Source organism: Cordyceps militaris (genome assembly GCF_000225605.1).
Source record: "Cordyceps militaris CM01 unplaced genomic scaffold CCM_S00004, whole genome shotgun sequence".
NCBI lineage: Eukaryota > Fungi > Ascomycota > Sordariomycetes > Hypocreales > Cordycipitaceae > Cordyceps > Cordyceps militaris.
The window spans coordinates 4,281,338-4,307,101 of NW_006271972.1; the positions used below are offsets into that span (position 1 = coordinate 4,281,338).

Here is a 25,764-nt window from a genome sequence, read left to right on the forward strand (position 1 = left end):
CTGGATTGTTCTTTGTCCATAGCGTGACGACGCCTTGTAAGCTTGCATGCATACCAAAGCCAACCAAGAATTAGCTCCTAGATGGTTGATGCCTTGTGCGTCAAACCCGCCTCGGTTTTTATGCGCTTCCCATCTCTGCCTGGTTCCAGCGGCACCGGTATAAATTCCTGGTCTTGGGCACACCGCGCAGCCCTGGGAACTAACGGATGGGCTTTTTGAAAATTTGGTCTGAAACGAACGGTTTAAAAAGATAACTGATTTTAAACTTTGATCTACATAAGAACAAGATCTCTAATCTGCTCATCAAGAAACCATCGTTGTCCTCCAACAATCAAGTACCATACTTTGGCCGTCGAATCCCACTTAAATTTGTGACGTCGTAAATTGTCGTCAAGGTACCTAGCGTAGTTCGTTCGCGTTCAAACGCCAGTACACCCCAGCTGATCCATTCCATATCCACTATTCGCCCAAAACATTTGGGCAATGAATTTTCAGCTCTAGTATCTGGCGATCTTCAGGACAACTTGAATATATATGTCGTACTGCGTCCTCGAAATTGGTCATGTCTATGCTGTTATCCTCCACAAGATTCAGAAGAGCGATAGCATCGTCGAGGTCCGTGGCTTCTTTCCTTGATCCGCGTCGCTCAAAAGCCGTCACGATCTTCTCTCGAATGAGCCAGCGGGCGCTAAAAACCGGAGTATCCACACCCAAGACACACAGGGTAGTAACCTCGTTGGCTGGATCATCCAGGTTATATTGCGGACGCTGTGGCCAGACAGAGACGTCGAATATCTCGATCTCAACGTGCTTGACTGATCCATCTGGGCGGGTAAATGCAAGAGCGGGCATAATGGTACCATACAACTCTTTGCCGACAAAAACTGTGGGGTAGGCCTGCAAGAGGTAGGATGAGATGGACTCGGCGGTTACCCGGGCGGAGGGTTGAACAACCAGGTCGATATCTTCGGTTACACGGGCCGCCACACCATGATGCCTTCGAATGAGCAGTGATGCTGCTCCCCCGCTGATGCTGAACCGCGCTCCTGCTGCCTGCAAGTATGGGACCAAAGTTGCAACGGCCTGCTCAACTTCCTCAAGGGTAAGTCCCGTAGTCTGCGTGGGTTGGGGCATATTCAGGAATTGAGAACAAAGTTTCGACAAGAAATAGCTCTTGGGCAACGGAGAGGGTGCAGTGTGTATAATACATGAGAGACACGGAGACAAACTGCACCATGCCAGGCCAGTCTATTTAAGAATAATATACGTATTGACACCGTGTCTTCTTCCTTCCAAACCCTTCTGATTACACGTGCCACACCCCCACGGTGTAACCAGCCAGATATTCTGATTCGCTTTCTACGCGCCCTGGTCAGTCACCTCTCGGCCCCAGGACGGCTCCTATTGATGTGGTTGGTCCATCACCAAGACTCAGCCCGCTGCTGACTGCAACATGGCGAGATTGGCTACAAACGGTCCCTGCGGTATGTGTGGTGTGTGCCACAGCACCCACCTCGCCATCAGGGTGGCCAAGCAGGCTACAAATCCTCTACTCGTGTCACACCCCCACTGTATGCACAGTAGGGTGTTGTATAGTCACGCGGCCACCATAACCACGCGGCCACTAAGAAGTAAAATATTATAATAAAGATAACTAAAGATAGATAATATATAAAACTTAATATAAAATACTTAAGAATAAGTCTACTTTTTATTAATCTAAATTATAACCTTTTTAATATATACCTTTTTTAATTAATATAATATAGAATATTAAAATAATAATATAAATTTAAATATAAATAATTCTAATAATATTTAAAATAATATTATAAATATATAGTAATTCTATTTATTATACTTTAAGGAGAGCTTTTTCTTTATATACTAAGAATAAAAGTTTAAATTTAAAGTTATACTAATTAGTTTCTAAATAAAGAAATAAAGATAAAAAACTTACTTTTTAGTTTATAATAAACTAACTACCTTTTATTTATAAAAAGTAAATAATTTATATAAAGAACTTATATAGGATTAATATTTATAAGAGTAAGATAATATATTCTTTTTATAGGCTTTTTTTTTTAGACTTTTATTTACTTTTTTTTTTTTAAGTTATTAAATTAAAAAAATAAAAAAAATAATATAATCTTTATAATCTTTATAAAACTAATAAAGAAAAAAAAGAACTTAAAAAGTAATAATATAATATTATAGATTATAAAAGAATTAAAAATAAAATAAAAGGTTAATAAAAATAAAAATAAAAAAAATAAAAATAAAAAATAAAATAAAAGCTAATAAAAACTTATAAAGAAAATTAAGCTATTTAAAATAAAATAAAAAACTAAAAATAAACTAATAAGTTATAATAAAATAAAATTAATTAAGAATATTTTTTATAAAGTATTTTAAAATTATAACTTAAAACTTAAATAAAAGCTTTAATATAAAAAAAGATATAATACTTTATAAGTTTTTAATTATTAAAAAAAGTATATTAATAAATAAAAAAAGTAAAAAGTAATTATATATAAAAGTAATTAAAAGTTATAATATTAACTATAAAAAAGCTAAAAAAATTAATAATAAGGCTAAAAACCCTTTTTTAATTAAATAAATATATTAAAAATAATAAATAAAATATAATAAAGTAGCTATATAGAGTTAATTAATAAAGAATAATAGGATTTAGTAAAGAAAAGCTATAAATATAAAAAAGGAAAATATAAAAAAGGGAAGAAAAAGTAGAAAAGGAAAAGAAGAAAGATATACTAATAAAGATAAAGAAAATAATATTAATAATAAAGAAGAAAAAAAAAGAAAAAAAAAAGAAAAATACCTTTTATTTATTACTAGCTACTAACTAGTAGCTAGTAAGGCTCTAAATTACTTATTTATATAGAATCTTATTAATTATAAATAGAATTAAAATAATAACTTATTAACTAATATATTAATTAATAGAAAATAATTATAATTATAAATATTTAAATAAAGTATAATTAAAATTACTATTTAGCCTTTATTAAAAGTTAATAATTATAAAGAAAAATATATTTATTTATTTACTAAGTCTTATTATATAATATAAACTAATAATAATAAGAATTAAAAGTAATCTTAAAAGTATTATTATAATACTTTTTATAGAATATATTCTAAATCTAAGTAAATAAAGTATAAAGTATTAAGAGTAAATAAGAATAGTAAAGAGAGATAAAAGCTAAGAACTCTTAAGAAAGGGGAAAGGTAAGGATATTAAAGACTTTAAAAAGCTATAATAATAATTAAGCTTAATTAGCCTAAAAATATATAAAACTAAATATAGCTTTTCTTAATATAGATAAAAATAATAATAATAATAATTTTTATATACTAATTAGGCTAAATAACCTATCTAGTATCTTTACTAATTATAAGGTAAGGAAAAACTAAAATACTTAAAGGAAAACCTTATTTATATTTTTATAAGATTCTTTATAGTTTTATTCTAAAGTATATAAAGGTCTAGTAAGACCTTTCTTAATACTATATACTAGGTTTTTATCTATATCCTAACCTATATTTAGCCTATATTACTTTAACTAGCTAAGCCTATTAACTACCTTCCCTCCCTCTAGATTTTTATTTATATTAAGGGGGCTATATTTAATCCTATATATTTTTAGACTAGATAAGCTTATTATCCTCTTAACTTCTTAGTTCCTTCCCCTTTCCTTTCCCTTTATTTTTATCTATATTAAGAAGGGGCTATATCTAGCCTTATATACCTCTAGGCTAGTTAAGCTTAATTCCTATTATAGCCTTCTAAAGTCCTTAATATCCTTACCTTTTTCTTTCTTTAAAAATTCCTAATTCTTATTTCTTCTTAATATTCTTTTTTACCTTTAATACCTTATACTTTATTTACTTAGGTTTAAAGTATATTCTATAAAAAGTATTATAATAATACTCTTAAGGTTATTTCTAATTCTTACTATTATTAGTCTATATTATATAATAAAACTTAATAAATAAATAAATATATTTTTCTTTATAACTATTAGTTTTTAATAAAAACTAAATAATAATTTTAATTATATTTTATTTAAATACTTATAATTATTATTATTTTTTACTAACTAGTATATAACTAATAAGTTATTATTTTAATTCTATTTATAGCTAATAAGACTTTATATAAATAAGTAATTTAGAATCTTATTAATTATTAGCTAATAGTTAGTAAGGAATAAAAAGTATCTTTTTTTTCTTTTTTTCTTTTCTTTTTTTTCCTTTTTTATTATTAATATTATCTTTTTTATCTTTATTAATATATTTTCTTTTTCTTTCTTTTTTATCTTTTTTTCCTTCTTCTATATTTTCTTTTTTTATATTTATAGCTTTTCCTTACTAAATCTTATTATTCTTTATTAACTAACTTTATATAATTATTTTATAATATTTTATTTATTATTTTTTATTTTTATATTTAATTAAAAAAAAGCTTTTAATTTTATTATTAGTTTTTTTAGTTTTTTAGTTCTTAATATTATAGTTTTTATTTACTTTTATATATACTTTCTTTTACTTTCTATATTTTTTATATTTATTAATATACTTTATTTAATAATTAAGAACTTATAAAGTATTATATTTCTTTTTATATTAAAGCTTTTATTTAAATTTAAAGTTATAGTTTTAAAATACTTTATTAAAAGTATTTTTAATTAGATTTATTTTATTATAACTTATTAATCTATTTCCTAGTTTTCTTAGTTTATTTTAAATAGTTTATTTTTTTATATATATCTTTATTAGCTTTTATTTTACTTTTTATTTTTATTTTTTTTTTTTTACTTTTTATTAACCTTTTATTTTTTTTTAATTTACTTATAACTTATAATATTATATTATTACCTTTAAGATTCTTTTTTTTTCTTTTATTAGTCTTATAAAGATTATAAAGATTATATTATTTATTTTATCTTTTTTAATTTAATAACTTAAAAAGAAAAAAAGAAAAATAAATAAAAGTTTAAAAAAAAAAGCCTATAAAGAGAATATTTTATTTTATTTTTATAAATATTAATTTTATATAAATTCTTTATATAAATTATTTATTTTTTATAAATAAAAGGTAGTTAGTTTATTATAAATTAAAAAATAGGTTTTCTTTTTTTATTTTTTTATTTAAAAGCTAATTAATATAACTTTAAACTTAAATTCTTATTTTTATTATATAAAAAAAAAACTTTCTTATCTTTATATTTATATATTTATTATTAAGTTTATTATTATTATTTAAGTTTATTTATTTATTAAATTACCCTAATTAGACCTTATAGTCCTTCTAGTATCTTAATAAACTTATAAGTGCTAGAAAAACTATAGTAGTAGACCCCTCTCTTGTACTAGTACCTTACTATACTAGGTATAGACCTAGGGCTGCCTAGGTGAAAACTAGCCTCTCTAACGTGTGATTGTACTGTTATGTAACGATTCCTGGTAGTGTTTAATAGTGTTTAGTATTCTCGGTTGGCAGGTTCCTAGGCTGCTACCTCGATTCTAAGTAGTAGAATAGTCCCCCGTTATAGCGCCTATTAATAGGTATATGCTATGGTATTTATACGGTTTTTAGCCTTACTATACTATAAGGGCTGATTTAGTATAGTGGTTAGTGTGTGCCTCTTAGCTTTTTACCCCTAACCTACTCTGTGGTTACCCTGCCTATATCCCCTTTATGAGTTAGTTACGGGGCTAGGCTACGCTACTTAACTTTTAGAAAGAAATCGTTTAGGGTGCCTCCAGCTAGATTCAAACTAGCGATCTATATACTAACCTATATAGAACTCCCTACTATAGAACCACTATACTATAGAGGCTATTATTTAGGTTTAGTTAATTATTTAATTTAATCTTAAGACTTTAATTTAACTTTTTAATATAACTAATAATTTCTTTAATAAAAAGGATAATAAATATACTTAGTTATATAATATAGTTATTTATTAATATTATATTATAAATAGTATAATTAGAAAGTATACTTATAGTATAATTACTTTTATTATACCTTTTAGCCTAGTTTTAATATATAAGGTATATTTATTTCTAAGTATATTTATAGTTTAAAGTAAACTAATAAGTATTTTTAAAAGACTTACTAATAATATATATATAATATACTCTTTATTTATAACTTTAATTTATTATTTTAAGCCTTAATATAATATTCTTATATTTCTTAATAGGTTTAATCTTATTACCTATAATAAGGTTATTAGTAGTAATAAACTAAAGTTATTTAAGTTACTTTAAACTTTTCTTAACTATATTATTATTATAAGTTTATTTTTAGTATAATAGAGTTTAAAGGAAAAGGCCTAAGAAGCCCTTATTAATAGAAAGGGAAAAGGACTAGCCTAAAAAGGTATTAAGAATAAAAGAAAAGAGAAAGAGTTTTATCTAAATAAGGGTAAGAAGTCTAAGAAGACTATTAAAAAGGTAGTTAAGAAGGATATTATTAAGAAAGAGGTTAAGGTAGTTAAGATAGCCTTAACTACCTTTACCTTTAAGTTTAGTAAGAAGTACTTTAGTTTTATTCTTTTTTAACTTTTAATAAATAATATTATATTAGTAAGTAAAAATTTATAAGAAACTTTAGTTAAATAATAGAATATTATACTTTAAACCTACTTTTACCTATATTATTATTAGGACTTAACTAGGACTTAGCTTAGCTTATTATTTTTTATTATTTATTTATACTTAAAGGTATTATAGTTATTATTATTTATAGAATTATATTATAATAGTTATTATATACTTATAAATAAAAATAAGAAAAGAGGGAAAGGAATTAAGAAGAAATTAAGCTTAACTAGTTTAAAAATATATAGAATTAAATATAGTCTTTTTAATATAAATAAAAACCTAAGGGGAGGAAAGGTAGTTAATAGGCTTAACTAGCTAGAAAAGTATAAGCTAGATATAGGCTAGGATATAAATAAAAACCTAATATATAGTATTAAGAAGGGTCTTATTAAACCCCTATATACTTTAAAATAAGACTATAAAGAATCCTAAGAAGGTAAATAAGGTTTTCCTTTAGGTACTTTAGTTTTTCCTTACCCTATAATTAGTAAAGATACTAAATAGGTTATTTAGCCTAATTAGTATATAAGAATTATTATTATTATTATTATTATATAAAGTCTTATTAACTATAAATAAAATTAAAATAATAACTTACTAGCTAGTATATTAGTTAATAAAAAATAATAATAATTATAAATATTTAAATAAAGTATAGTTAAAATTATTACTTAGCCTTTACTAAAAGCTAATAGTATTAATATGGTGGCTGCGTGGCTATGGTGGCCGCGTGACTATACAACACCCTACTGTGCGAACAGTGGGGGTGTGACACGAGTATGTCAACTTGGTCGTTGCACTGCGGTAGTACAGAAGAAAATGTTTCAAAATATTGACGACAATTTGAACTAAATGCAAATGCAGCATATCATATATGTATATATTTTTCATTATCACCTTGCTGCTTGTTTTGACGAAACATCCACTTGTTGAGGAATCATCGTTTTCTAGCTAGACTGTCATCGTAGCCGACTCTTCCCAACCGCTTTGTGTATGTCACTCGGTCCATACCACCAGCGAACCTCAAAATTTTTTTATCGAACCAATCTTTGGCTTCATCATCGCCGCACATATCTAATGCGCTCTCATCAAGCCCAAGCCCGAGTTCCCCGTAGAGATATGAAATACTCCATACTGTCAGAGTCGAGGTCCACATTCCCCTGACAGGTTCACGTACCAACGTCTGCACGAAACTTTGGAGAAGGCGGGCGGCGTTTGGGTAGTAGATACAGGAACCAGGCTTCAGTGCTTCATTGGAAGGATGCGCAACTTCAAGATGGGTATATGATGTCGGAAGAAGAACAACTTTCATGCGAGATTGTTCGTCTGTTGGAAACAGGAAACGAGCTGAGTGTCGATCCAGGTTACCGTAGTCCTTCACGATATTACGATAAACCTGCTCCTTTATCTTTCCTGTATAGAACTCTGGGTGTAATGAGCCATACGACCATGGGCAATCACGGAACTCTGCGTTTCGCAATCGCTGCACAGCACGTTGAAAGTGAGTGTCGTCTATGACTAGGAGATAGTGCTGAGCTGGTTAGCACAAGCAGACGCTGCAAAAATTAGTTGGTACTTACCTCCCAGGCCGCCCTAACTCCAAGAAAACTTACAGCTCTGTCACCCCATATCAGAGCTGGGATTGAGCCCAAAGCAGCAGCAAGAACATCAATTTGATCCATTTGAAAACTGGGAATGGAGAAGAAGAGGGTGCTAGGCATTTTTGGTGGAAACGGAGCTTTTGCTGGGACAGAAAACCACGTGCCACGCATACATGCCTTAGCGCGTGTTCACTGTTGTTGTAGCCTAAGGCCAACCTACCGTTTGGATCACATTAGCCCCTCAACCCTGCCGTGAAGGCTGTGACCCTCGGTTGGAGGAGCTCCTACACTGCCTACAGTACGTCGAAGCCCGACATTTCCTCGAATATTTCACGACCGAGACTCGATATATGCCAAAATGACACCGTTGTGCATCTCGTGCGACTTAGTGGTTAGGTGCTTGCGCCGTAAAAAGTACCTAGGTTGTGCCCTTAGTAAAAAGCTCTCGTGCTAATATGTAGCACTACTTACATGAATACTACCTACCTATTATTAACAGGTAGGTAGGTACATTGTATTGGCCGGGGCTGGGCACAGTCCAAAAGTACCCCTGGACGGCGCTCAACAGGCTGCGCTACAGACACCCTAAACCAATTCTGGCTGGCCCTACTCTCCGTTAGCTGGCCTCTAAATCTCAGAGGCGCATCCCTTTTTTATCTCCAAGAATCACCAGACCCTCGCCGCGCGAAAAGGGACCTCGTCTTGGCCTCTTCTTTGCATCTCGGCACGTCCATTCTTCTCTTCTTCCCGTGACGGCTGACGGGTATCTTTTCTTCTCTGGCCGCCCTGTCGCGTCCATTGACTGCCCTGCGACTGCACGACACGCATCCCCATGTGTGCTTCGACCCCGTCCCCTTCAGTCTAATCTTTTTTTTTTTTCGCGGCTCTGCATTCATCGACCTCGACTCTCCTTTACGAATCCCGGCTCCTCGACGCCCCAAAACCGCCTCCTCTTCCGTCCGCCCTTTCAAAACTCCCCCGCGGCCATGGCTCGAGCCATGGGGGCCGTCCGCCTAAAGAAGGCCAACCCGTCGACGCTCATCCTCGGCGCGGTGCTGTGCATCTTCATCATTCTCTTTCTCATCTCGCCGTCGGGCTCGTCCGTCTCGAGCCGACTCGCCAGCGTCACGGCCGACCACCACCTATCGCCGCCGACGTCGCCGTACCGCAAATCGAGCCTCAAGGGTGGCAAGACGAGCCGGCCGCCGCCCGTGTCCCGGTACGACCTTAACCAGGTGACGGTGACGCCGCAGCCGATGCGCAACAAGGAGCACATCCTCGTACTCACGCCCATGTCACGCTTCTACCAGGGCTATTGGGATAATCTGATGACGCTCAGCTACCCACACGAGCTCATCACGCTCGGCTTCATCCTGCCCAAGGACAAGGACGGCAACGCAGCCACGGCCGCGCTCCAGAAGCAGATTCAGAAGACGCAGAAGCGCGGCCCGGAAAAGGACCGCTTCAAGAGCATCATCATCCTCCGCCAGGACTTCGACCCCGCCCTCGCCTCCCAGGACGAGAGCGAGCGCCACAAAATGTCGAACCAAAAGGCGCGGCGCGAGGTCATGGCCAAGGCGCGCAATTCGCTTCTCTTCACCACGCTCGGTCCCAAGACGTCGTGGGTGCTCTGGCTCGACGCCGATGTTGTTGAGAGCCCGCCCAGCCTCATCCAGGACCTGGCCGCGTTTGACAAGGACGTCATCAGCGCCAACTGCTGGCAGCGCTACTACGACGAGGACACCAAGAAAATGTCGGAGCGCCCGTACGACTTCAACAACTGGCAGGACAGCGAAAACGCGCAGGAGCTGGCCAAGAAGATGGGGCCCGACGACATTCTGCTCGAGGGCTACGCTGAGATGCCGACGTACCGCATGCTCATGGCCAAGCTGTACGACCCCAACGGCGACATCAACCAGGTGATGCCGCTGGACGGCGTGGGCGGCACCGCCCTGTTGGTCAAGGCCGAGGTGCACCGCGACGGCGCCATGTTCCCGCCCTTTGCATTCTACCACCTGATTGAGACGGAAGGCTTTGCCAAGATGGCAAAGCGTCTTGGAAAGCAACCATGGGGTCTACCCAACTACAGGGTATGTCGACGTCGTGACGTGCCCCCCGGGCAACAACACGTGCTTACTATGAATGTTCTAGGTCTTTCACTATAATGAGTAACACATTTTCCGGCGTAATGAATAAGAGGCTCGTGGGTGATGCATGATTTTGGGGTCGCCTCTCTGCAGCGCCCATTGTCGGCCTGACAGCCCGCCGTGCATGGCTACCGGCAGAGTTGGACACATTGGCGTTTGGAACCGGCATTGATCTCGCCCGCTTAGTCTTGGGAGAAAGACTAAAGGAGCCACGCACCACGTCGCATCTTTTTTGAACATTGATGTTTAAAACAGAAGAGGTGATGAAAAAGCGGTGTCAAGATGAGCCAGGAGAATGTAGGGTTTTACTTTTTTTTCTTCATTTCCTCGATTGTTTTTTTTTTGCGTGATTTTATTTCTTCTATTTGTCTCTTTCTCATGGCTTTGGGTTTCCAAAAAATGTGTGATTTCTTGTACACTATATATCTTTTTTTCACAGGCGGCCCTTTTTCTGTTTCATTAGGCAGCTGGTACGAGGAAGGAGTCAGGTTGGAATAGGCAACTGAAACAATAGAATGATGATGTACGGAATGTGTTGTCTGGATGTGGTGTCGTGCAGGACTGTGGCAAAATCCATGTCAGCTCCTTGATGGGGTTTCAGCAGCGTAGTCGTTATGTCTTGGATTGTAGACGTAAAGAAAATAATCATTCTAGTACTATCCAACGGTTTTCCATTACCGGTATAGATTAATCCATCGCTTATTACACATGACATGAGGAAAATGAGAAAACATAACAGCCAAGTTGCTTGATAGCAGACCGGGCATTGCGGTTCACGCGCCTTCGTACCGTCCATTGTCCTCGGAGCACCACAGCTCGACGAGCTTGCGGGTGCCGACAACGTCGCCGCCGCGCAGCAGGGCCGCGACGTCGACGTTCAAGGGCGAGTCCGTCTCCGGGCAGCTGAGCAGCATGCGGACGGCGCGGACGCACTCGAGGACGCTGTACGTGGGGGTCCAGGCGTCCTTGAGCAGGTCGAGGCAGATCTCGCCGTTTTGCAGCGCAATGTTGGGGTGCACGACCTGGGTGGCGAAGCGCATCCGGGGCGGCTTGAGGGGGTACTCGTCGGGTATGTCGATGGCGAGGAGCCAGCGGCCGCCTGTGGTCCTCTGGTTAGTTTGGGTGGGGGGCGGGGGGGATGGAACAGAAACACACCATCATAGCCATGGCCCACGCCGCGGCCGTTGATGACGGCCTCCCACTGCATCATGTTCTCGTCGCTCACGGGGCCGAGACGCTCGATGCCGCGCTCCTCGGGCTGCTCGGCGCGCCACGTCTCGAGCTCCTTGAGCAGGCGCCGGGCGCCGGTTCGTGTAGATGACGATGAGTCTTTCTTCTTGGAGCCGGCGCTCGACTTGGAGAGCGTTGAGGAGGACCCCATTGTGTGTGTGTGTGTGGTGGTGGTGGTGGTCGAGGTAGCTGTTGGTAGCGTTCGGTCGGGGTCGCAAAGAGAGGAGGGCGAGGGTTCGGGGGAGCCGGGCCGTGTGGAGGGCGAGGAGAGGTGGGGAATTGTCTACAGGTCGATACAACGTCGTGGAAGCTGATGCGCGGGAGAGGAGAATGATGCAGGAAGCTGCGAGGCCGAATGACGATGGCACGTCGAAGCAAAGGCTACGTCCGCGCCGGATGCTACAGGGGTACGTGCCGAGGCCTGCTAAGCTATGCCGGCCTAGCAAGATGAGCAAACCACAAGCACACGGATGAGAGTGATGCTTATTTACTAGCTTATACTACTATTTTATACCAGCATTGGGGACTATAAAGGCTAGAGTTTATTTCATGAATGGCATTTCAGTTGGAAATGTGCCTTGAGTCGATGCGACATCAAATTGAGTGGCAGCTATAGAAAAGGCAGGGATTCAATAAAATGGCAGATATAGAATAAAGATAAAATAGATATAGAATAGAACATAATACCATATACTAAGAATATAATGGGAATAAAAAAGTAGATGCTGGCGTTGGATTGTGTGACTCTCCTATCCACGCACCAGCGCCGACCACTCTTCCCCCCTCACCACCCGATCAACCTCATCCAGCACCATCGGATACACGTCCCTGTAGGCATCGCGTCCCATCCAGCAGTCGAGATGCCCGTACCCCTGCACGACCCTCCTGCGGTACTGCAGCCCGGGCCTCGGCGCCCCCGGCGGCGCCGCGAGCCCAAACGTGGTACACAGCCGCTCATACGTCTTCTCCGTGGCCTCGGGCGAGAGCACGTCGCTCTCGGCGCCAGAAAACAGAAAAATCGGGATCCCGCGCAGCCGCTGCACATTCGGGTCCGTGTCGAGCGGCGCAAACGCCGGCCCGTTGGTCGTCACGCGCCCGCGCCGGCCCATGCGCACGAGCAGCTGCATCAGCGCCATGCTGGCGCCGCCAAAGAAGGCGTCGACGTGCCGGTGCGTCGCCTCGTTCAGGTTGGCGTGGTTCCAGCAGCGCCCAAACAGGAAGCCGACGCGGTGGCAGCTCGCGCTCGCGCAGCGCTCCGAGCCCGCGAACCGCAGCAGCTGGTCGACGAGCGCCTGGCGGGCGCCGCCGCCGGCGGAGGGGGAGGCGGCGCAGCGGAACCACGGCCCGAGCGTGGCGGCGTGCAGCCGGTCCAGCGACACGGGCAGCGCGGCCTTGCGCCGGTTGCTGCCGCCCCAGACCGGGTGCATGAAGACCTGGCTGCAGGTGATGCCGCGGATCCAGTCGGCGGGCACGGTGCCGTCGAGCAGCCCGCACGAGAAGGCGACGGAGCCCATGCAGTGCGCAATGGTGTACAGCTTGCCGCTTCCCTGGAGCTGGCGCGTCTTTTCCAGGCCGGCGCGGATGTCGAGCCGCGCGTCGTACGTGGTCCATTCGTTGCTTGGGTCGGCGTGCTCGAGCCGCCCGATGCGGTGCACGAGGACAAAGACGCGGTAGCCGGCGCGCGTGAAGTAGTTGACCGCGTTGGTGGCAATGGTGGGCAGCGCGAAGATCTGGTGGTCCACGCCGGCGCCGGGGATCATGAATAGGTTCTCCGTCGGCACCGGCGTGCCGAGGACGTCCCTGGCCACGTGCGCGGGGTCCGGCTCCCACATGAGCAGCCTCGTCTGCACGCCGTCCTGGGCCACGATCTGGTACGTCGCCGTCGGCTCCGTCGGGTTCGTGAAGTCGCCGAGCGGCGGCGTCGCCGCGTACTCCAGGGGTCCCAGCGGCAGGAAGAAGTGCGGCGCCATTTGGCGCACAAAATGCGACGACAGCTGCATGACCCGCCTGCACCGCTCCGCTCGGTCTTGTCCGGTCGCGGTCAGTGTCCGCAGCTGCTTGAGGAACGGGCCGGGCTTTACTTTCAGTATCCCGGCGGCGACTGTATCGCTGCCGCTGTTGTCGGCAATGGTGACGAGCAGGCTGGTCATGGCCCGCCATAGCTTCCTGGGGCTGAGTGAGACGGAGGCATCGAGAATCTTGACGCCGTGCAGGTGCAGTGACCGTCCATTCGTACCCGTCATGGGGGAGTCGTAGACGAGCTTGCTTGTCCCGCACCTGTCCAGGTCCGGCTGAAAAAGGTCAATGGTACCACCGTGCAGCATAAACGGCGAGCCCTGGATGGTAGGACACACCAGCGTACCAGAAACGGTTCCTTTGTAGCAAGTTTCCTTCGGTCTTGGCGTCGTCCTCTCAAGCTGAATGCTCGCCAACAGCCGCGCTACTTGTCCACGACCGCTAGCCATTCGATATGCACGCTCGTATGACGCTCTATTGCACAACTTGATAGCCGTGTCGCTATAAAGGTATCCTTCCAATAGTTCTGTAAAGGAGATGGGATTGACAAGTCGTTTCAGGGTCTGGGTGGAGGGCTGCGTTGGTTCTCGGCCAAGTTTGTGGGCAAAAGCCGGCGCATCAAGATTGATGGTGCCGTTTGACTTTGTAGAAATGGTGAGCGATTGTCTCTTGGCAAACGCGGCAACGGACCTCTCCGCCAAGGCAGCAATCGTGGCGCTGGGATTCACCCCCAACGCAGCAGGAATCGCGGCACCGTCCACCACAATCAGACCAGCGTGCGTTTCCGACTGCTGGCCAGCAAAGACTTCGCCAACGTGGTTTGTGACGCCACTCTTTCCGCTGTTGTCCCTGGACATGCTCGCGCCGCTACAACGCGGAGGTAAGTACTTGTTCTCGTTGCTGAAAAGAAGCAGGTTTGACGTACCCAAGAGGATGGACAGTGATTTGGTGATTGCCCCAGAGACGGAGCAATGGATTATAGACCAATGTGCCTCCCTCTTCCTCGATGACTTTCCTGAGGGGCGCCATTATTCTTTCCACGCGTTCTTCATTGTGGCCGGCCCCCAGGAACTCAAGGACGGGCTTATCGTCCTCGAGCCGAACGGTCGCCTGGCTGCCTGTCCATGGTGAGCAAGTTGATTCCTTGTTGGAATGACTCATCACTCACTGTCATGAGACATGACCAAGAGCACTTGGATATCTCGAGTATTGCTTCTGTGAGAGAATGGATGTCGCAATCTCTGCTTACATCTCGAAAGAAGCCATTTCACTTTTGGACGAGTCGGACCCTTCGACAAGGACGAAAGCGCCGCATACGCACCAACCACGGTGTTGACAAATGTTGACAAGACTGTCGGGACTGCTCCGTCCTGGATGACGTATCCGTCAAGCGGATTGCCAGTCTTGTCACGCATGTCGATAGTGGAGGTGATGGCAGGCCCTTCTCGATCTGTAAACGTCTGCTTCCGGTTCGTACTCGCAAGCGCTCCGCGGTTTGTATTGTATCTGAAATCCCTGTCAGTCAAGTGCCGGTACCTGCCCATCACGACAAACTCACCCAAACGCCAGCATGTCGCCATTGCCGCTCATGCCCTGTCCGACCAAGTCACTCACGGCGAGGCCCATGGCCCTGCTCCGGAGCAAAATCTCAGTCGTGCCGAGCGACCCGGCGCCCAGAAACACGGCCTTTTTCGCATGCACCCACGACAGCTCCGCGTAGCGATCCTTGGGAAACGCGGCACGCGCGCGGTCGTGTGTGGCAAAGTAGACGAGGTAGCCGCCGAGCTCCGCGGCCGCCTTTTCGATATACCGCACCTCGCACGCGCAGAACAGGTCGGCGCCCCAGTGCCACGCATCGGCGAGGTACGTGACCAGCGTCGTCGTCTTGGACCCGTCGTTGATGCCCGTCGCGTCCTGGCCGCTGAGCGTCGACGGCGCCATGGACACGCCGACGCTGTTGCTGCCGGGCCGGAAGCGCGTCGTCTGTGGCACGCGGTAGAAGCGGTCCGCCAAGCCGAGCGCCTGGGCCAGCTGCTGGAGGCGCACGGTCTTGTCGAGGACGGGCCAACTCTGGGGATACGGCTCGGGTTCTAGCACTTCTCGGACTCGTTGATAGTCTGCATGTTCACAACGGAGCCGTGTTAGTGCCGATGGATCATAAGACGGCGAGGCAAACAAGGATTGAACAGAGCGGAGGAGCAAAATACCTACATTTTGACAAACAGGCCGGGTCTTGCCGGATTTCCGACGGCCATAGTTCCGAGGACAGCGTCGACTCATCTGCCTCGAGAAAGACATTGGCGTTAATCAAGCTACCGCCACCAAGCCCTGCAAGGTTCCATCGTTAGCTTCCTTTCCCAAAGGCCACCGTCCAAGGCTCGCTTACCATTGGCGACAACGGCGCTCTGGCCCTTGCCCGCCACGATGTGGAACATGCCCATGGCGTTCCCGCACGCCCCGGCCCGCCCTGCCGAAACGTGGACTTGCCGGGCCGCCTGGCGCAGGCCGGTCGGGTACTCGCCGGGCCACTTCTCGCCGCCTCGCTCGAGGACACACACGGACTGCCCGCCGCGGGCCATGCGCGACGCGGCCACGCCGCCGCCGTACCCGGACCCGATGACGACGCAGTCGTACGACGGCCGCAAGTGGTCCAGGGACTTGGCGAGGCGCGGAAACGGGGACGCGGGCGGCGCCGCGGCCGTCCCGTCTTGCGTGGTGCGGCCCTCTTTCAAGGAAGACGGGCGTTCGTGCCTGCCGCGGCTGGACTTTGGAAACATGACACAGAGAACGGGCTAATATAGTATAGGTGAACAGGTGCGCGAATAGAGACGGTGGTCTTGTATTAGAGTTTTCTCTAATCTGATGGGGGGGGACATCCGGATATTTACAATCCTCCTACTGTCTGCCTTGGCTCTCGTAGCTGGCGTACTAATGGCTAGCACGGAACGCCTGCTGTTTTCAGTATGTGTCCGGTCCTGGGGGCAAGTCGGGACAACTGCGCTCTGTCAGCCACCGAGGAACAAGTATCCGTATAGAGCACTCTGTAATCCACAGATGACAGACCGGGTTGGCCCCTTGGGGGACCATACGGCGCTTGATCACAAACAAGGCTGGATAAGGCGGCGCTCTGGAAGGCAACAAATCACAATCAGAGGAGCGCTGGGTCATTCGGTGCTGCAAGGCACACGTCACAGTCATGACGAACTGACTATTGAGTTGCCTCCGAGACATCCAGATCACAGTCCCTGCCGCTGCCTATTGCGTGCTGCAAGACACAGATCACAGACAGTTGGGGACAGGGCGGGCTCTGCAAAAGCCCACCGATCAGAGACAACGGGTTGGATTGGGCGTCTCTGTAAGCCACCGGATCAAAGACCGTTAGGGTGTTTCTCAACGTGACGACGGAACACAAGATTATAATCATAAAAGACATGGCGATTGGTTGCTTGGCGGCGGCATGGACAACGTCTCGCCCCCCCTCTCCCTTCTGGTAGCAACACACTAGATCTGGCGCAAGCAGATAGTTGTGGCTCGCAAAGCCTTATTGAACCAAGGCTCAGCTTCCTGTCTTGGGCCTCGGCCAACTTTAACACACTGTCTTAAGGGTATACAGTTTGGTCAATATTGCTCACCCTGCCAACATGCCGACTATATTTTCAACAAGGCTGCTTCCGTACTCTAGAGAGCTTTGCTAGGTTGAAATGATGACAGAAGATGCGACAGTTGGCCCTGAAAGCTGACATCAGCAACCTCTTAAGTCCATACATAAATAGATAGAATATTAACACAAGGCTGTTCTTGTTACAACAAAGGCACGTGCTCAGCTCAGGGTTCTGGCAGGCGGACCTCTATTCGGCTTGGCACGAAAGATGCGCTGTATACCATCTCACTTGCCTCGATAAATGAGACATTAAACCAGCTCGTTCGTTGCATTGGCAAGGCTTACGTGACGTGGCACAAGCAGGATTGTGACTTGTATCAGTCAGCTTGCGATAGGCCACGGAGACAAGGCTGTGCGACGTGGCTGGCTGGGTGCACGCCACACGGTGTCATGTATAGGTTTAGTTATAGAAAGTGTCCGAAGCAATAAAGAGTTTTGAATTCAACGAGGCTACGCATGGGGCAACATTTCTCGGTGCATATCCATGTTGGTTCATGGACAATCGAAGTTGACCTCACATTCGTCATCACCACCAAACCCAACACTACATAGTAGTAATAGCTTGCATGAAAAACCCAACACCAAATAGTAGTAATAGCTTGCATGAAAGAACATGTCTTTATTGTAGTGTCAGGCTACGGCCACTTACACAATATTGGTATCAAGGAATATAAAGTGAATACTAAACGCAAAAAATACAATCCTCATCGCATCCCGTCGCATTCCGATGCATCCTTTTCAACATCCTGTTCTATCCCGCATCCCAAATTCCCAAATTTCAAGCTCCCCTTGTCATTCTACCTCTTCTTCTTCTTCCCGTTCGGCGCGGGCTTTCGTTTCGTTGGTGACGAAGACTTCTTCTTTGCTGGTGGTGGTGGTAATGGTGGTTCTGGTTCTACCTCGACGACGATGTCTCTACTTCTCCTCCCCCGTACAGGCTGTTTCTGCTGTTGCTGTTGCTGCTGCTGCTGCTGTTGCTCCCTGATTTGTGCTCCGTTGCCAAGCTCGTCGCTGGCCGTGTCCTCCCCGCTCGTCTCGCTACTATCAGACACCCTGCTAAGGCTGGGGCGCGCAGAGCCGTGGTGACTTCTAGTGGCAGGCGACGAGGTGCCGTGACCGTGTGACGATTGTCTGTAGCCCGCCTCGGAGCGGCTGCCCCTGGATGAAGCAGGGTAAGCGGCACGCGCTCCATCGGTCTGGTACTGAAACGGGTCCAGGGACGAGTCCGGGTTCCAGGCATCCTCACGAGGCAGGCCGCGGGTGTGAGAGCGCGTCATAGAGTCGGAAGCATGTCTATGACTAGACCCGGAAGCATACTGATAATAGGCGACCGGGGGCGAGTTGTTGTTGGTGTCGCGAGCACGGCTACCAGGGCGTTGCAAATGCGATGAGCTGCGAGAGCGCGACTGCGAAGGCGGCGGAAAATATCCCATCGGAGGGTACACTTGCTGGTCCGGAGAGTCTCCCACGATAGAGCGCGAGGGCAGCGAGTCCTTGCGTGGCGGGTGACTGCTGCCACTGCGCTCCTTTTTTGACACTGGCACAAATTGGGATAGCGGCACAGCAACTCGCTGCTCCTTGTGCTTCTTTTTTCGATCGCTTCCACTGGATCCGGACGCGCGTGCAGCGCGCTCCCGCTCAGCCCGTTCAGCCTCCTCTTGCATGCGCTTGCGTCGGCGCTCGAGCGCAGCCAGCTCGTTCTTGTTCAGATTGACATCCGTTCGGCCCTGGGCTTGCGCGCGGCTGATTCGTTTGAGGGCCGACTGAACAAGCGCATCTTCCCTGGCGCTCAGGGACAGCTGGGAATTCCCGCTCTGGCTGCCCTCGGTCTCATCTTCATCTTCGCTTTCACCATTGTCGGATGTTGCCTGGGAGTCGGACTCGTCGCCCGAGTTCTGGTAACGTTTCCCGCGGCGGACGACACCATCGGAGCGATCGCCCAGGTCGGTGCCAGTAAATTGCAAAGAATCGCTGATGAAGCGGGTTTGGCGGCGCGCAGGCAAACCCACTCCATGGCCATCGCTCTCATCGTCGTCAGAGCCCACATCCTCCACCCTACCATTACCAAACATTAATTCATACAGACCAGCATCGCCGTCTGTCCTCCTCCGCCCGCGCCTTGATGGTCTTCCCCATTGGGGCGCAAATTTGGGAGCTTGCGGCCGACCACCTAGACCGCCTCCCCGGAAAAAGCCTCATCGATGGGCTTGTCCATGAAGGAAGCGTGGCCAAGAATGGCCACGCCAGAGGCGCCAATCAGCCACATGAGGGTCGAGAAAGGCGAAGCAATCAGACCCAGTGGGATGGCGACGATGAGCAGACCCGTGTAGAGCTGCGAGGATGTGGCACGGAAAGTGCCGATTTCGAGATCGCGGCCGTCGAGGCGTCCAATGATGAACATGCCGCAGACGACGAGGATGATGTCGAAGAGGAGGAGCCAGTTGGTGAGGAGAGCGTAGATGCTGAGCATGGAGAATACGACAGCATAGTTGGACGAGTAGTGGCTGAGGTTATAGTTGACGCGTGATTGGGCCTCACCAAAGTTGGCGGGCTTGGAAATGCGCTTGAAGTCGAGGAATTCGGAGATGGGCTTGAGGTTGGAGAAGCGGCCGGAGAGGGGACCGGCGCGGAAACCCTGAAAGCGTTCGCCCAGGTTGAGGCGGGACGTCAAGGCGTCGAGGGGAATCTGGATGCGAGACATGGTGAAGCGGGGTGAAGGCGCGGCGCAAAGATGCTAGCTGGGTGATGGTGGCAATTGCTAAGAGAAGCTGTGGGAGAATATATTAGCCATTGCGTCTGGGAAGTCGTAGCCAGGCAGACAAAGAGTGCTCGCTCGGCCCTTGCGATAAGGCAGATAGATGGTGGTTGGCGCGGGAAGGGGGGGCGAGCAACAAAGACAAAGGGGGTGGGCATTGGTGTTGACGCCTCCTTTACTTAACTATTGCCAGCTACCGTCGCAGGTCGAGTGACTTGCTCGACCTAGTAGAATAGCTCGGTTCTTCGCGATTTTGGTCTGGCAGCAAAAGCAGCCCAAGGGCGCCACGAATGATGCAGCCAGCCTATCGGACGTAGCGAGGAGCGGGAGGGGGGGATGCGATCAAGGGGGTTATCTGTCTGAGCAAGAGGGATTCACATACCTGCAGATTGTGGGTTGCGTGAGGGAAGCCAAAGCGAAGAGACTCTGTTGCAGTCGTAGGCAAAGGGTTGGGTAGGTAGTTTTTAGGAGGGAGGGATGCGAGGGTTTTGGTAGGCAAGTAGGCAGGTAAAAGATTGAAAATGAGCGGAGCTCGAATTGGCTGTTTCGTTTCTCTTGGTCGACCCTGTGGATGGGAAATTGGAGTGTGCAGGGATGAATATTCTTGCCGTTGCTGAAAAGTGTTTTTTTGTATCGTCCAAGTGTCCTCCGCGTCAGGGGAAGGCGTCTCGAGTGGCTTGGCCTTGATCAGGCCAGACTTTCAGGGAACTGTCCTGGCGAATCCACAACGGGAATGATGGCGGTTCAGTGGGCTCCAGTGGACTCAGTGGGGGGTTCGTGGTTCGCGCCTGCTGTTTGCTTGCGAGCTGTAGCAGCTGCTTAGTCAGCCACCGTGCAGTAGCGAATCCTGAGCAGCAACGCCTCTCAAGACGGCCAAATGAAGCAGAATCTCGTTGGTGAACGAGGCTGGTCGCAAAAAGGACAAGACCTCGCCTCCAATACCTGGCGCTGGCTGCCGTCAACAGAGCAGCTCCCCGGCGAGGCACTTGTCGTTGCTGTCCTCCGCCCTGTGCCTGCACGGCACGTACCGTAGCTAGCGGGCTTTGTCGTTCCCCAACACTCTGCTCTTCCCCTCTTCCACCGAGAAAATGAAAGAAGTTGGAAAAGGCAAAGTACGGATGCAAGGAGGAAAGGAAGGGAGCGAAGAATGCCAGGCGAGATATTATGTCCCCCGGAACGGCAAATCCGGACCAAACCCACGCGCTGAGCTTACGATGTGCCCACACCAATGGATCGAAGCCAGCCGAGAAAAATGGCTTTTTTTCTTTTCCTAACCCACCGGAGCCTTGGCCATTCGTCGACCGGACCGCTGGACCAGGTGAAAAGAGTTACATGTGAGCATGGGGCTTCTTTGACCAGGCATCAACGCTGCGCCGAACAAGTCACCGCCCTTTGCGCCCAAGTACCAAGTACCGAGTACATAATACCTGACCTACCGGCGGCGATGCACTCTGGTGGGCCGGCGATGGCTGAGGCTGGAGGAGAGAGGCTGGTCAAGGATGAAAATTTCGTATCAAAGTTCTGTGCTTCTCTCAGAGATCCCGACTCGTTTCTATATAATATCACTGATATTCCTCGGTATTCAATACTGGTACACCGGAGGAAAACAACCCAACTATAAGATACAATAGCTCGCCAGTTGCAAGTTGCTATCAGTAGTTAGTCTCGCGCAATGCACGCATTCCTACCCAAAAGTCAAAGCCGGGCTCCGCCAGCGCCCCAGATGCCGCAATAACTCCACACTTGCAACGGGCCGCCGCATCATTCTTTTCTCTTGTTCTTCTTTTCAAGAGGCCATTGCAACTCCCCAAGCAGAGACTAGGTTCGTATGCATAGTTTTTCAATCAGGCCTCCATCCAATCATGATCCAAATATATTCGAGATAATGCATGAGCTCCTCACCACATGCTTCCAACAGTCGGTCAGCCGAGACATACATATACGATCCAGCGCACGCACGCAGCACAGCCGGGGAACAACTACATAAGTAAATCAATGGAAGATTACCCTACAGCCAACTTGTGCGTGTGTGTGTGGTACGTGTACACATGCACCGTGTTGTTGTCCCCGGTGGCAAAAGCGCCGTCACATAATAAATTTGACAAGCGAGGTTATGGCGCCATCCTAACAAACAAGTACCGCGTACCAGATAAAACAAAGGCTGTCTAGTTCGTGACTGTTTTTCCAGACCATTTCCATAGTATATATAAAGAACCATGTGCAGAAACTGAATATACATTGATGATATAAAACATCATCACCATATACAGAGGGTATATGCAAAAGAGAGAACCAATAAACCAAATTACATCAACCTTCCTTTCCCTGCAGCGGGCAAAAGATCGACTCGCCGCCTCAAATCTCATAAAAGTAATCCTCATCCAAACCATCCCGGCTCGGCACCACACCCGCCCCCGCCGGCGGCCCCTCCAGCGCGCCGTCCATCCGTACATTCAGCAGTCGAATCTTCAACCCATAATCACTCACCAGATTCACCAGCTTGCTCGTCTCCGCCGTAATCGGCGTCTGGTTCAGCAGCATCAGCAACCCGTCGAGCCACTCCGACGCCAGACTGTGGTTGACCGGCCACAGCTCGAGGATCGGGTACTCGCTGCTGTCGCCGCCGCGCGCCGCCTCGGCCGCGTGCACGTAGCTGTAAATGGTAATCTTGGTCGTCGTGAGCGTCTTGCGCACACCCGGACTCTGCACCGTCGAGCCGCTGCTCTGGCTCGCCTGGTCGTTGTTGGCCGACACGTTGGACACGACAGAGCTGATGGTATTGAGGTCAATCTTTTCCGTCAGGCTGGCGAGGCCCGGGTCCTGCGGCGCCTGCTTGTCAAAGTCGGCGTAGTGCAAGTAGCGCCGGTTATGCGACAGCTTGGCAAACCGCCACTGCTCCTTGCTGCCGTCGCTCGTCTTGCTGGCCTGGTCCGGGCCGGCCGCCACCGCCGGGTGCATCGACCATGAGCCGTGCAGCAGACACCGCACGCGTTGCTCCTTGACGAATTGCAGAGCCTCTTGCCGCAGCGTCTCGCGGACCTGGTACAGGTGCTCGCCCCACGTGTCGTCAAATGACTGCTCCAGCAGCTCCATCTGCAGCTCGCGTAGGCGCGCCACGTCAAACTCGGCCATGTCGTCCTCCACCTCGAGCACATCGCGAGTGCGCGACGACTGTCCCACCACGTGCTCCACGAGAATGCGCACCAGCTCGCCGACTTTGTCAAAGTCGTCCGTCTCGGCCCCAGTGCTCTTCCAAATGCGAAAGAAAGCTTGCAGCGCCGAGGTGTGAAGTCGAGACCACTGCAACAGTAGGGGTCGAAATAGCTGGTCATAATTCTTGCCCTCTAGATTTTGATATCCCTTGGTGTCTTCCATATCGGTCTTGTCCACATCGAAATGGTCATACAATATCATGGTCACGGTTGTGCTTGCGTGCGCAATGGGACATCGCTCGCGCACAGCCTTGACCGACTGCTCCAGCAGTGTTTTCTGGTAGCTGTCCTCAAACTTGCGCACATAGTCGGCCAAATCCATCATACCAAGGCAGCCGCTCATTTCAAATTCCTGCGAAGGGCTTTCCGATTCAAAGCCCAGCCGACGCCACTTGTCGGGGTTGCGTCGCTTGCCTTCCTTCTTCGTCCCGTCCGCGGAGTCGTCCCTCGAGTGCCCATTCACGTCGGGATTCTTTTCTGGTTTACTGGCCAGATGCAGCGCTTTCAAGGTACGCCTGTGCTCGGGTCTGTCTACGTCGACGGGCACATCCCTCCAACGACGCAGCAGTAGCTTGCTGAGGGCCTGGAACTCTAGGACAGGATGAGCGAGGTCCTGTAGCGTCGAGCTCTGCATTATCTTGTAGACGGCCTTGACCAACCCCAGATCGTGCAGACGCTTGATGATGGTAGTCCACTCCTCTCCGGTGCCCTCAAAGGTACCCTCGGGTGTGTTGCTGCTCGACAGCGCGTCGCGGATCAGGGCGTTTGTGAGCATGAGCGCGTTGGCGCAGAGCGCGTGGTCGGCGCTCTGCAGCTGCTGGACGACGAGCTCAAAAAACTGCGGATACACGGCAATGGCCGGCCGCAGGGCGCGGAAGCCAAAGCTGCCGGAGCTGCCGCGGGCCTCGTTGGTCGACTGCGAATGGCTTACAAGCGCGACCAAGATCGACATGGCGCCTCGAAGGATGTTAACCAGCGGGTTCGTGACGATGAGCTCGACGATGCGCTCGACCAGGTCCCCCGCGCTGGGACCCTCGAAGATGTCCCAGCCCATGTCGACCTCGAGGAGGCGCGAGAGCGACTGCAGGGAGTATGCCAGTGTATTGCCGCCGGCGCCCATGATAAGGCGGCGCAGGATGACGAGGCCGCCCGAGGAGATGAATACGTCGGCGAACGCTGGGTCGTTGATGGAGGACTGGAGCTTGAAGACGGCCATTTTGCGCGCGGCGTCCTCGTCGCTCGACAGGCGCGCCAGCAGCGCTGGGATGTCGGCCTGATCCATGGCGTTCCGTCAGTTGGTATATTATTATGTATCGTCTTGGTCGGGTATCGTGGTGGCGTGGCTCTCTCGAAGCGGGCGGTTGGGGTTGGACACTTGAGGCGTTGCTGTAAAAGGGGTGGGTGCGCCAGGATATAGGGAGCGGACTCAGTGTCATAACCATGTATTAGTTTCCGATAGGCTTCCGTTATGATAGCAATGGCAAAGCCTCAGACACGGGGAAGACAACGGCGCACGGCAGAAGCAGAGTCGCCTCTGGTTGATGGTGTTGAGGAAACACTGGTCATCTACTGCTGCGTTTGACAACGCCGCACCGATAGATTAGATACGGTAGATGGTGGCTGCCCGTGAACCTTGGCAGCGCCGCAAGTCCGGTCTGCAGCCGAGGGAGGGGATCAATTCTAAAGCTGAGTATCAAGGATATTTGTGATATAATCTAGTCGGCGCATGCTTTTTATGAACTGGAAGCCATGAATATCATTTCCAAAGCTTTTTCCTAGGTACCTATCTATACTCCTCGAGCTCTCGTCCAGCATACTTCAGCAGAGTCCCTAGGTACCTCTATAGGTACTTACCTACCTAGCGCTGCCAGTCTTGCGGGCACTAAAGGAATTGAAAGAGTAAAGGCAAGGAGAACTAAAAGGACAAAGAAGAGAATAACAAGGAATAATAAGCATGACTTGTTCCTCGTTCATACTTCGCCCTTCTTTGTAGTGCCAGTCTCGCACGCAGTTGTTAATACCCAAGGTAGCTTCATTAGTTACAAGGCAGGCATCTGTAGGTACCTATTTCTGTTATGCGCCTCTAATACATTATAGGTAATACTGAGGTCTATGTCCCATTTTTCTTTAATTATCAGCGAGTGACGATAGACAATTCATGGCATGCTGGGCGTGCGTACTGCTGTTCCGTCGCCCAGCAGATGATGGGTGGCGTAGCAACAAGTACGATGTCACAGAATAGACAAGAGTATAGGTAGTTACGTGAACCCTGTCTTGCCAGGGAGTCAAAATCTTGGCGCGGAGAAAACAAGAGTGTCAATCAACATGTGCAACCCGTATTGTTAACTTTTTTATTCATTTATTTTAGAGTTACCAGGATACAAAAAACCTCATAAGAAATTTCGTTTTTCATAAACAACGGCCGTTCAGATGCTTGGTATTCCTCCCTTTTGTCCGCCAAAAACAACACGCCAACACCTCTTTTTCTCTCGCAAAAAAAGCA

General features: G+C 47.1%; 7 protein-coding genes across 7 annotated transcripts; 1 reads left to right on the plus strand and 6 right to left on the minus strand.

Annotated features, from left to right (window-relative positions):
* Nucleotides 1-459: 459 nt before the first annotated feature.
* CCM_06372 (uncharacterized protein) lies at nucleotides 460-1,134 on the minus strand (the record flags this gene model as incomplete). The annotated part of the gene is made up of 1 exon (XM_006671512.1): nucleotides 460-1,134. The coding sequence occupies one exon, from the start codon at nucleotides 1,132-1,134 to the stop codon at nucleotides 460-462; it is 675 nt and encodes a 224-aa protein (XP_006671575.1).
* Nucleotides 1,135-6,918: 5,784 nt separating this feature from the next.
* On the minus strand, nucleotides 6,919-8,360 carry CCM_06373 (uncharacterized protein; the record flags this gene model as incomplete). Its single annotated transcript, XM_006671513.1, has 6 exons — nucleotides 6,919-6,954; nucleotides 7,238-7,240; nucleotides 7,390-7,487; nucleotides 7,597-8,175; nucleotides 8,220-8,232; nucleotides 8,253-8,360. The coding sequence occupies 6 exons, from the start codon at nucleotides 8,358-8,360 to the stop codon at nucleotides 6,919-6,921; spliced, it is 837 nt and encodes a 278-aa protein (XP_006671576.1).
* A 351-nt stretch (nucleotides 8,361-8,711) lies between these two features.
* On the plus strand, nucleotides 8,712-12,156 carry CCM_06374 (mannan polymerase complexes MNN9 subunit; the record flags this gene model as incomplete). Its single annotated transcript, XM_006671514.1, has 6 exons — nucleotides 8,712-8,743; nucleotides 8,914-10,330; nucleotides 11,143-11,499; nucleotides 11,551-11,769; nucleotides 11,807-12,024; nucleotides 12,135-12,156. The coding sequence occupies 6 exons, from the start codon at nucleotides 8,712-8,714 to the stop codon at nucleotides 12,154-12,156; spliced, it is 2,265 nt and encodes a 754-aa protein (XP_006671577.1).
* A 210-nt stretch (nucleotides 12,157-12,366) lies between these two features.
* Nucleotides 12,367-16,410, minus strand: CCM_06375 (Fumarate reductase/succinate dehydrogenase flavoprotein; the record flags this gene model as incomplete). Its single annotated transcript, XM_006671515.1, has 6 exons — nucleotides 12,367-14,500; nucleotides 14,559-14,751; nucleotides 14,955-15,139; nucleotides 15,192-15,750; nucleotides 15,857-15,961; nucleotides 16,020-16,410. The coding sequence occupies 6 exons, from the start codon at nucleotides 16,408-16,410 to the stop codon at nucleotides 12,367-12,369; spliced, it is 3,567 nt and encodes a 1,188-aa protein (XP_006671578.1).
* Nucleotides 16,411-18,091: 1,681 nt separating this feature from the next.
* Nucleotides 18,092-19,366, minus strand: CCM_06376 (uncharacterized protein; the record flags this gene model as incomplete). Its single annotated transcript, XM_006671516.1, has 1 exon — nucleotides 18,092-19,366. The coding sequence occupies one exon, from the start codon at nucleotides 19,364-19,366 to the stop codon at nucleotides 18,092-18,094; it is 1,275 nt and encodes a 424-aa protein (XP_006671579.1).
* Nucleotides 19,367-19,464: 98 nt separating this feature from the next.
* On the minus strand, nucleotides 19,465-19,995 carry CCM_06377 (prenylated Rab acceptor 1; the record flags this gene model as incomplete). The annotated part of the gene is made up of 1 exon (XM_006671517.1): nucleotides 19,465-19,995. The coding sequence occupies one exon, from the start codon at nucleotides 19,993-19,995 to the stop codon at nucleotides 19,465-19,467; it is 531 nt and encodes a 176-aa protein (XP_006671580.1).
* A 707-nt stretch (nucleotides 19,996-20,702) lies between these two features.
* Nucleotides 20,703-24,543, minus strand: CCM_06378 (ELMO/CED-12 family protein; the record flags this gene model as incomplete). Its single annotated transcript, XM_006671518.1, has 7 exons — nucleotides 20,703-21,358; nucleotides 21,486-21,570; nucleotides 21,738-21,867; nucleotides 21,987-22,028; nucleotides 22,104-22,173; nucleotides 22,437-22,515; nucleotides 22,537-24,543. The coding sequence occupies 7 exons, from the start codon at nucleotides 24,541-24,543 to the stop codon at nucleotides 20,703-20,705; spliced, it is 3,069 nt and encodes a 1,022-aa protein (XP_006671581.1).
* Nucleotides 24,544-25,764: the final 1,221 nt, after the last annotated feature.